Source organism: Leptinotarsa decemlineata, unplaced genomic scaffold, assembly GCF_025532065.1.
Source record: "Leptinotarsa decemlineata unplaced genomic scaffold, Ldec_3_MD MMD2_tig00026336_RagTag_RagTag, whole genome shotgun sequence".
In the NCBI taxonomy this organism is placed as follows: Eukaryota; Metazoa; Arthropoda; class Insecta; order Coleoptera; family Chrysomelidae; genus Leptinotarsa; species Leptinotarsa decemlineata.
In genome coordinates this window covers 6329554-6341603 of record NW_027412692.1, presented here as the reverse complement: position 1 = coordinate 6341603, position 12050 = coordinate 6329554, and the positions used below count along the sequence as shown (strand labels likewise).

The 12050-nt window shown below is 34.8% G+C and overlaps 1 protein-coding gene across 1 annotated transcript in view; it reads left to right on the top strand.

Moving 5' to 3' along the window:
• Positions 1-1488: 1488 nt before the first annotated feature.
• LOC111517944 (monocarboxylate transporter 14) overlaps positions 1489-12050 on the top strand; it is a 29049-nt gene continuing 18487 nt past the window's right edge. The window contains exons 1-2 of the mRNA XM_023174248.2: positions 1489-1639; positions 8685-9006. Of these exons, the coding sequence (XP_023030016.1) occupies positions 1637-1639; positions 8685-9006 (325 nt within the window). The 5' untranslated portion in view covers positions 1489-1636. The remainder of the gene's footprint in view (positions 1640-8684; positions 9007-12050) is intronic.

Genomic DNA, 12050 nt, shown 5'->3' with positions numbered 1-12050 from the left:
TCATTATATTATTGATTAATTTATCACTACTGCACCTATTCTATTTTTCAATTTGAGAATTGTTTCCAGGCTTTCAAGAATAGACTGAGATCTTCCGCTATAGTACAGTTTGCATGAAAACTTCGATTTTGGTAAATCTTTTAATAAATTTGTAGCTGTGTTGAGTATAAAATCATTGAAATCATTAATTATTCACCATGTCTGGCTGAACTGTAGTTTCAGATTCCATCTGTTTACTCCTCTATACATTAATTTGATCAACTATTCGTCACAAGCATTCTGATCTATTATCGCTGTTACATATTTGATTCTTGTAGTTATGTGTCCGCGTATCTATCAGCATTATTAACGTGTTCGGAATCACATATTAAAAGGTAAGACCTCGTTAGTCCTTAGCTCGCACAAGATTCGACTTCTGAGGGTTGTCGTTCGTAGGGGTGCGGAAAAACATATTTTAAACATTGAGTTGTATCTCTTATTGGTGTCTTCATATGCCTCATCATATCCCTCTTCAGTTTTGCTCGAGATTAATAATATATCGACGAGTTTCGCATTCAATTGTGTTGGGTACTGAACCTTTTTTTAGATCCACGTATTTTTACCAAACTCCCAGATATCATCAAACAGCATAAAATTGTGAGACATTTCAAGAGAGACTTCAAACATTTTTCATTGGAGAAATGTTTTTATTCGCTTTGCGAATTTTCAATTGAAAATTAATGTATACTATCTTATCCTAAATTCATATTTTATTTTTTAAAATGCTTTTAATAACCTTAGAATTAGGCTTGACAATTCCCATACATGTAACTGTCAACGGGAAATAAAGATTTATTATTATTTACTATTATTAATGAGCTCCCGTCAGTAGCTCCCGTCAATATAAATACCACCAAACACCTATCGATATCTCGGTTCAATCTAAGTCACATCAATTTCTTGAAAATGGCTTCAAAATATCGAAGCTCAAACATGAGATGTTTGTGCTTCGATGTTTGGCTAATCAATTTCCTGGATGTCTGTCCAACAAATTACAATCCCTACATCGAATTTTTATTTCACTGTATAATTTTGACATACCTAGTTCTTGCACTTGCTTTCATGATTTTTCAGAACATTATCAATATCGGGGTAATATCTTCAGAATTTGGTAAATAACTGAAAATGAGTTTGTTATTTGAATCACCTGGGAAATTGATTGAATAATTCTCTTGGGAATGGATTGATTGTTAATTATCCACATAGGTAGGTATTGAACCTTCACAGATATCTGGATACAATATATGACAAACTCTTGATAATAACAGTCTCATGTACTTCTTTGAAATCTTCCTCATGAGCATGATTTAGTTAGATTAAGAACGCGCTTCTATAGAATCACTGCCACTGATATAGATAAAGTCGTCTGTAACTATGCCAATGGAGTAATTACCCATAGAGTAGGTTAATCAGTGATTTGTATAATAATGCCGATATTTGTAATAGATATTGATATATTATCTTATTGATTTTGGAAGATGAAAGCTCTAAGGTTGTTGCCACTTGTATTTTGTGATAACAAATTCAATTGTTGCTATGATTAGAAATTAAATCACTTTACGTACATCAAGCGAAGTGTTACATTGTAGGACTCAGAATGGTGAGTTTTTCATTTTTCTTTTTCGTTTACAAATATTGCTTGATGGTAGGATTCTCATAAGTTTGATCTCTATAAATTATTTTTATTGAAATAGAGAAAATCTAGATTCCCTGTAATGAAAGAGAATAAATCTGGAAAAAAATTTATTGGATTTTATCACTAAATCTCTTTTTTATATAAAAGTTATTCGGGAGTTCCCCAAGGAACCGGGCTAGGTTTACTTCTTTTTTATCATTAGGATCACTAGTTTTTTTTGACGATACAAAGATATTTTGGATAATTGAAGATAATGACACATATGTTATGTTGTAATAATTAGACCAGATAAATAGAAGGATCTATGTATTTTCTTTGATGAAAAACTGACATTTTCTATCTTTATTGAAAACATTTTGGAAAAAGTAATTTTGGGCTTTGATATAATAAATCACGGAAAAATTCAATTGGGACTTCGCGTGTTGTATATTTTTCACTCGTACATAAGCTTAAATGCTGTATTCAAATCGGGAATCCTGATCAAGTCAATACGATGAATATTTCAGCCTAAAAAAGTTCTGAAATTAATTCATAATTGAAATTATGCAAAAATTTTCCATGATTACAATATACCTCTTGGGAAGCTCAAAATGTTTTTACAAAAGCTTATTCACTCATCGCTATTACTTTTTTGGATGATTTCAATATTTCTCCAATATTTGCGAGATTTAATATATAACTTTTTATATATTATATTATATATATTAATATATTTATATAAAATCTGGATCATATAAAAAGATATTTTGTCTTTCTCATCTCCATAATTATATCAGTTAGTGGTCACCCACGTGGTAATATTCTATAATCCGATAATTCGCTTTTGGTGTTTCGGATGTACGTATTGATAATAAATAAATGAACTTTTAGACGATACAAACTACCGTTTCTATCGCGATGATTTTTAACTTTCGAAATCGTGCAAATTTGATCAGTTTGAATTTTGAGTTGGCTATGGTTACGTTGAAGATAGTGATTCACGTAACATGTTCGAAAAATACTGTATTTTTGGACGAGTAGACTGAGTTCCTGGAGTTCCAAAATAACTGTTTTCAGGCGTATTGCGTATACTATTTTTTTGGCAACCGTGTAGAATAACAAATCAATGATACACATTTCTTCTTAACATTTCTTTGTAGAATGAAATTTCGAACACTTCAATTCTTATTTGAATTCAAACATTTATAATGATATTTATTCAAACATTCGAACAATTGCTGAAGGGATATAATTTGTTTGAAATACTTGATATATTTAGACATCTTTTGTTGCTGTCAGAACAAGAAGGTAATATTCTCGTTTCACAAGGATTGTTTCCATTTGATAATTTCTGAATGGTCTTAGCAATTTTGATTTTGTTTGCAAGTGAATTATCTTTACATCCTTCAGCGACATTGGTAAACTTCCAGTTACCGTGTATTTTCAAATATGTGATGATTCCACCATTATCAGCAAATAACGTCAGGGTTTGAACAATGTCCTGAATTAATTTTTTTTTTGTAATTCACGAATATTTTGTTATGTAGAGTATTGAATGACCGTTAAGTTGAATACTGCTTATACAACAGCAGGTTTTCTTGCCTAATTACAATAAAAGCTCTTTTGTCATTTATTAAATCGATTGACATTTTTTATAGTTCTTTTCGTCTACACGCATTGACTAACCAATTTTTGTTGCTATCTGAAAATTAGGCAAACTGAGTTGATACTTTTATATTCTGCAATCGAAATATTTCGTTGAAATTACCTTCAGCATTGGATATGTTTCATTATTTGCTTCCCTAATGAAATTGTTGATCTGCTTGCTGTTGAAGACTTCTGATTCCTTCACTCCATAACCAACATTCTTCCTTTGAAAAAAAAAGCTGTGTTTACATTTTTCTTCATAAAAATAGTTAGGTTAGGTTAGATCCAAAGTGAGTGGGTCTATTTGACCCTCCACAGCAACCCGCAAGGGTTTATTGTAGCTCTACTTGGGATCATAAAAATAGTACTTTCAAACATAAGTACGTGTTCCACAAGGAAACTGATTTGACACTTTCAGATTTCTGTGCTAAATAATACAAATCACATTCTCTTCAATAGTTTTGCATTTCCTCATATCCATACATTTCGAGTTCAAATCATAAACGTTTTCAGGCAGAAATTGTGCTGTAGTAGCAAATGTTGCATAGGAAATTTCGTAGGGCACATTTTCAAACTCACTATCGCTGCCTTTTTCCTTAGTTTATTGGGATAATTACGAGCAAAAACCTTTCAAACTCTCAAAAATCATGAGGTCAACTAATTTCATGCCAAATAGCTGTCAGTCTTCATTTTGCTGCTATGATAATGATCAACTGCATTTATTAAAACTGTACCTATCAATATTTCCATATTAACAATGACAACAATGATGTGATTCTTCCTGGCCTAGTCCGGAAAACAGAAACTTTCCAGACTAAGCCGGAAAAATGCTACTTTCTCAAAGAAAAAGCGTCCGGAAAGTGAGAAGTTCTTAGACTGTTGCCAAAAAACGTATTAAATCTATGAAACTGTCATAAATCATTGAAAAATGATTGATAATCATGCCAGAGCATTGGAATTATACAATTTCGGAATTTATGTTTGGAGAAATTTTGCCGCTCATCCAACGAAATGTAAGACAAGCTGTATTATAATCAGGATGCTCCAACATTTAGACCTAATAGATTTTTCACGATAATGAATTTGACATGTGAATTTGGATCAAGAAAACAATATTATATGGACATATGAAAGTTCACTTTACAAAAAATGCGGATGCAACTCTCGTTATTGGGGTCATTCAAGAATGCATTCCAAAATATAGAGCCTGAAGCATATCTACGATTCTTTTTAACACCTACTAAAGCTCATACCTTCAGCAAAGTCTATATAAATGATTTTGCACCATTTCCAAAACGGACATGACTGAAAATTTTCTGAAACAACTTCACGAAAACACCTTGTTTTTCCAAAACTAAATGAGTAGTAAAAATAAATAGATAGCAATCGGGAGTTTCTGTATCATTAGAACTTTGTAGGTTTTCAAATTTTCCTTCAAAGGCCCGTAGTGATAATTGAAAGTTGAAAAGCGGTGCCTGTGCATAGCAGCCTTATTGAAAAAATAATAATCAAAAACTATGTTACGGTTTTTAAATAGTATATAATTTGGTAGTTTCTATCAAATCAACATATTTAACATAAAATTCTCTCCATTGGATAGAAATAAATCAGGCAAAGCTCATGAAAGTCGTTATGAGTTCTGTGTTCTGGGCGACGACTTGTTCTCTTTGCAGCGAAATACAGAATACCAATAGATTATCTGTTTTTGACCATAAACATATAGATTTCAGTTTCTCCGATATTACGCAACGACGTAGATTAATGGATATTTTACAATGCAAAACTGGACCTTCTTGTCAATAATATTACAACTTACCCTCGTAGCAATCTGAAATGCTATTGCGAAAAAAATTATTACTTTGCTATTTGTTGATTCAATTTCTTTAAGTTGTATTTGAATTTTTGTATATTTTTTTGTGGTCGATCACTGCAAAACACAATTTCATGTAGAATATTGGTTCCAAATATTGAAAATGTAACCTCAACTGATATCTGGGTACGCAATAAGATTGTGTAGACATTTTGATTCACAATTACTTTTCGAGTTTTTCTTCAACTTAGTTCTGAAGCTCTTTTAATTGTCAATGCCTTTGTATTTCTTGGCGTTTTTTAATTGCTCTCTACCTAGATACATTACAAGTTGTGATTGCCAGTGTCAGTTTTTGACTATGATTGTCATTGAAAGGACTGGTCAAGAATAGAATAAATAAACTTCTAATAAATCAAAATAGAACTGCAAGTATGCAAGCAGAATGCAAAATAGTTGCAATGAAAAATATTATCAATCTCTCACCAACATTGTTTATCATGTAATTTGGTAATTTTTAATAGAATTCTGTATCAACATTAAACAAAGATTACGCCAGTATTGGATGATAAATTGGTCTGTATACCTATTACAACATAATAAGCCACGAATAATGAAGCAAACAGAAAAAATATAAAAATACTCTTTAGTGCTTGTGTCTTGTTACAATAAAAAATATATGTGTCCTCATGCATAATATTTTTATATCATGTGTTTTTCCTTTCCTACCCAAAAGAAGAAGTACAATTCTTGTTATATTTTTGTTTTGAACATCTTTATCGAATATCAATCAACTCGAGTATTATCATTAGTTTCATCCAAAAACAAATAATTTTTACCAGCATTTGTTTCATCACGGTAGTGTCAGAGCAGTTATCTGGCTTTGAAATTGTGTTTCTGTGGAATTTAACTGGTTGAAATGTATCTTCATATTTTTAGTTTGAAAAATAAATATGGTATTATGTTGAAGGAAATAAGTTCATTGTTTCGCACATTATCAATTCTTATCTGACATGTAATACATAATTCTCTGCTTCTGCTATAATATTAAAGTAAATCATTTCATATACAATACGTACATGGAGAGTGTCATTAACAAGATTGCAAAACATGCCAAAAACAATTTTTCTCAATTGAATAACCCCGGACCAGTCATATTTAACTCGCCAAACTTACTTCGCGACAATTTAATATTGCAAATTCTTTTAATGGCTATTTTCAAATAATAATGATGATATTACAACTCGTAGATGAAAGCATCCTACACCATTTGGCTACTGGAGTCACGTTTAGGTACTTCGTGGTGAAACAAAGTCATTCTGAAATATTAGCACAAATTCTTATAGATCTGGTCATCGGAATTGTCGGACAAGAACAAAGTTCCCATTCCGATCTTACTCTACTCGTTTGGAGTGGTGAAGTGGACTCGGGAGGAGCTGTATCCACTCGACGTTAAAGATCCGAAAGATGAGGCATCACCAATCGTCCGATCTACGGCTCTATCCAGGTTACTCTGCCAAGATGGTTGTTCTGAGTCATCGTCCATCCTGTCCCTTCCAGGAAGGTGGACAGGTCACTAGGAGACATCTCCTTTATATTGGCAGGTGTTGACCAAGACTCGCCGAAGACACACTCTCTTTGGCAACCTTGAGGTGTCTCACGGTGGCCTTCACGAAGGTTTTGGAAGGTGCAGCGTCATTACTGTCGTTGCGCGGCTTCTTCAACCTTCTTGGTGTTCCCTCCGTGGGGGAGCACAAGTGATAGAGCTTTCCTGCAGTGGCAGCCGGTTCCTTGCCTCTATTCAAGGCGGAGCTCTTGGCGCCCGCCGCAGGAAGTGCCCTTGCTGTTAGAGGTGAAGTGGGGGAGGAGGAAGATGTACTTATAGTTGCTGCCACTCCTGCCTCCTTTGCTCTCTTTGTCCTTTTGGCTTCGGCGCCGCAAATGCGCTTACGCTGTGGCCTTTCTATTACAACACGAGGTGATCTACTATGTCCAGCCTCATTCCAACCGGTAGATTGGGGTGTACATTTCTGTTCCTATCCAGGTGAGCACTTCTGTGTAGACTCAGCATTGGTTTTTATTTTTGTTCTTTCTGTTTTTGTGTTTGTTTCATTCATGTGTGTTCCGACGAGTAGCAAGGGAAGAGTTGGTCACCTCTGGTAGAGCCCCGCATTACTAGAGGTAGGCTGATTAGAATGAGGTTTCGCCCAATTCCCCAAGGGGATCATTCGTTACCGCATATCACCCTGTGGCTATTCAGCTGTCGGCACGATTCCTGAGTAAGCTGGTCCACGGTGGCATGTTTTGCAAAGGCTTTAAGGAAGTTTTAGTTCCCCTCACCCTACTTATTTCTACCATTGACCAGGAGTTCGGCGACCCCGTCCTTACGCCACATTGGCTTCCCAGACAAGGCCTCCAGTCCTCTGGACGTTCTCCTATCCGCCACCTGGGGACACGCCCGATAGGAAGCCAAACCCACGGGGTGCCCATTTCGTATTGTGCACTTTAAAAGTGAGATGACCATTTCCGAAATTTTCTGGTTTTAGAACTCACCAATGAGATTCATCATATTGTTTATTCTATATTATTGCATGAGTTTGACACTGTTTTACCTTTTCAGTGTGAGTCTGTCACCTGGCACATATCTGTATAATTTTATCTGCTTTCAACTTGAGCTCATTCTCCATAGACCATCGACATGCTAGCTGTAAAGAACTATCTGAGACGCATGTAGAGTTATCATCAACATAAAGATGTAGTTTCTTGTCAGGTTATAATACTAAAAGGAGATCTGCTGTTAATATCATGAAGAAGAGCGGTCCCATCACATGTCCCTGTGGAAGATCACCAAATGTTTGTATTTCATCAGATGATTCATTATATTATCTCAACCTGCTGAGTTCTCACAGTCTGAAAATTCGCAATCAGGAGTAGTGCATTTAAATGATTGTCATATTAATTGAGTTTTACTAGGAGGAACTTGAGGCACGTAACTTTCGCCTCGTCCATATTTTAAGTGAGATCATCAGTGCTTTGGTAATACTATGATTTTTTTTAAATCCCGACTGTACCTCTAATAAGATTTTTTTTATTAATGAAAGTTGAATTGGGTCTAGCTAGAGCAATGATCATTACCAAAATTTTATACAAAGTTAGAAGTATATTCATGAGCCATTACTCACTGACAATAATTTTTCTTCACTTTGTGCAGATGATGTAAGAGATTTGATGATGTCAAAAATCCAAATAGCATTGAATATATGACATTCAAATTCATGATCTCGATAAAAACACCTAGATTAAGTATTATCTCGACTCTTTCTGCATAGTAGAAACGAAATCAGAAGTAGGAATATTTTCTTGTTGAATGATATGACCTAATATTCAGAAATAACGAATAATGAATTGTTTCTCATAAAACAAACACAAAAATGTTATTTTGTAACCCCAAATAGCCATTCATACCCATTAAATATTTTGAGAGTGTTGGGGAAAAGGAGAAACCGATGTAAAACTTCTATATTTTCTATAATATTGTTACTCAGAAATAATCTAACCTAAACAAATCCTTTGCAGGCAAAAGCCAAAATCGCTCGCAAAGAAGAAGCCCAATTGGCAAAAGAACAACGTCCAGAAGATGATGGTGATATAGTTCCAGGTCCTCCAGATGGCGGATATGGCTGGGTCATAGTAGCAGCTTCTTTTATATGCAATATGGTAGTAGATGGCATTTCATACTGCTTTGGGATCTGCCTTTCCGAGCTAGTGCTTCATTACGGCGAAACGAAAGGAACCACCGCTTGGGTCGGATCTATTCTCACCGGGTGTACCATGTGCTTTGGGCCCATAGTTAGCGCAGTTGTTAATAAATTTGGATGTCGAATAACGTGCATCACAGGTAGTTATTTTTAGTTTGTATCTGTTCAGATGAATGAGCTCGGTGCTATTGAATATATCAAATTGATATATTTCATCAGTTCGGACTTCCATTGTCTAATATAATATAAACTGATTTGAAATCCCTGAAAAAAATTAAAGAGATTAACCGAAAATAACAATTTTTTTAAACAAAAACTGAAATTACAAAGAAATAACATACAAGCAACAACCAAAAAATATAAGAGAATTAAAATATTATTAAAAGCTGAAAATTAAAAAATTATACCAAAAAATGAAAAATAAAAATTAAAAGATTTAAAACCAAGTTACGTTACTACGTTTCGATTGTTAGTATCCACAATCGTCTTCGGGTGATAACTGGGCTTATTTCTCCGAGATCTGAATATTTATAGGTCATTCAAGTGCTTTCACCTATCTCCTCTTTCCTCTCTCCGCTTCATTGGTTTTAGCGGGTTTTATGTTACGTATCTCCACGCTAGCTTGGCTAAATGCGTTGCTGGACAACATATACACGGTTTCTTTGAATTTTCTCTTGAACCAGTGTTCCTCTTTGTGGATGATATCAGCTTGAACCCACTTAATATCATGATGAGTCCAAACATGCTCTGCTATTTCAGATTTCCTGGTTTCTCCTCGCTGTGTGTGTTTCTTGTGCTCAGCAATGCGGCAATGTCGGTTTATCTTTATTATTTTTTTCAGGGATTTCAAATCAATTTATATTATATTAGACAATGGAAGTCCGAACTGATGAAATATACCACGAAACTTTGTCAACCACCTTCAAACACAAAGCACAAAGTATGTGCTCTCCTGTTTTATCATTTTCCGAACAGAGGCAACATACACATTGTCTTCCGACAGACCGAGTCTCTGTATATGATGATTCAAATGACAGTGACCTGTAAGAAGACCTGTTAGACATCGTAGTTCATCCCTACTGTAGTCCAACAACTGTTTGGTATCAAGCTTCGAAGGGTGAATAAACGCCTTGGAGTGAGCCAATCCTGGAAGATTCTGCCAGGGGTCCATAAATCTTCTTGTCATCCAGGTGTTCAATCTTTGTTTGGCAAAGCCTAAAGTGATGCCAATGACAGGTTCTGGTCTGATGAAGCTGCTTGCAGCACCCTCCTTCGCAACGGATCAGCAGCCTCATTGCCTTCCTGGCCAGTATGGCCAAGAAGACAATGAAGGAACGAAGCTTCCAATGCCACTTGACTGTCCGGGAATATTTTTATTGACTCATGTATGAGGTTGGATTCTTCCAATCTCTCCGCACACAATTCAATTAGCATACATTTCCGCTTGAAATACAGTCGCATAGGTTTCTAGGCAGGTTGATATCTCTGAAGCCCAGTTCTTCCGCCATCTCACGCAATATTTGTGATGGGTCAGTCTCTGCCAGGGTCCTCAAAACCTCGATTACTGTAGGTCGACCGCTTCGGGGCTCAACTTCAATGCTGAAATCTCCGGCACGAAATTTTGCAAACGAATGTCGAAAAGTGCCTTTATCAACACTATAATTGCCAAATGTTAATTTTTCGAGCTGTTTCGGCAGCGGTTTGGTTCCATTTGAATTCGTAGGCCAAAAATCACTCAAAGACATCGAGATATGGAGCTACAAAAACGCATGACATCATCCATCAACTCGCAGAGAAAGCTACAGAGAAGAACCAAAAGTGATTTCGCATTCAATGGTCGATGTCAAATCTTGAATATGCCACGGGTACCCATTAGGACTACTTTCAAATTTGGATATTATTGCCTCAACTTTTCACATTCACAATAAATATTGAAAATAATTTTCAGTATATTCTGATGATACCAGCATAGGGGGCAAATATATTCCAGTTCTGTAACAATTTCTCTGCAATATCCATAAATTATTCATGAATGTCCAGGAAAAAGTTGAAAATGTCAGTAGAACGGGATTGAATTGGGTAAAAAAAAATATATGTCAATAACTCACTGGAAACAATGCACGTTGAGGATGTTTCAATCCTTTATTATTATCAGGTCAATCAACTTCGTCTGATTTATCTACTCATAACATAAAATGTTGATAAGATATTATTCTTATGACAAAAGTTATCAATAGAAGTGAGTTCGAATATAAATAAATATTATATAATATAATCTGTTCCCTAATGGGGAAAAGTATTAAATGCTCATTATTGCATTATGAATGCAAGACACTAACAGACTGGTCTAACAAAATTTTATTTCATTGTGATCTGCCCCAGCTTTCATAGATGGATTTATGAAACTTTACTGGGTTCACCCAATTTCTATATCACAAAAAGAGATTTTGTTGAAAATAAATTAATTAAATTCGAAACGTCGGCAAGAAAACAGTTGTTTTTTTTTAAGAAAAAATTGATTCTGTTACCCAACCTACTATTTTTTAGAATCATTTGAATAAAATTATCGGTAGACTCAAATACAGTGATGAGATATTTAAATAAAATCAGCACCAATGCTGTAGGCACTTAGTTTTGCCTTTTGCTTGTTGGAATATACCTATAGATTTTATTTGAAATTATGCCATTGAAATAAGTATATTTTCCTATCTCTGGAAACATGCCAAAATTAGACATTTAGAGAAGGGGTGGGACATGTAGAGAGAAGGGATGGGTATAGAGGTCACCCTAAGAAACATCCATTTTTTTTCACCCATTAACTTTCTTGAAACATTTTATAAATCCCTTCAACATTTAGTATGGTTACTTAAGCCTAATTCAAAAATAAAAACAACTAGATTTTCAAACTTATTTGCACAACATTTTGACAACCAATAGCTGTCAAAGTGGCCCCTTTATGCCACTAGGTAGGGCAAAGTGGCCACTGCCTAAATGGATTTTGGTAGTGTGGAAAAAATAAAACGCATTTAGTTCCAGAACTCAAAACGATTGTATTAAAATCTAAAAAAAATAGGCATTATTGAAAGTATGTGAAACTATGAAATTACTGGTATTGACATAAATCACAAATAAACTCATCGACCTTTTCTTCGGCTCCTGTGCAGGCTTCGTAGGCCCATTTTAG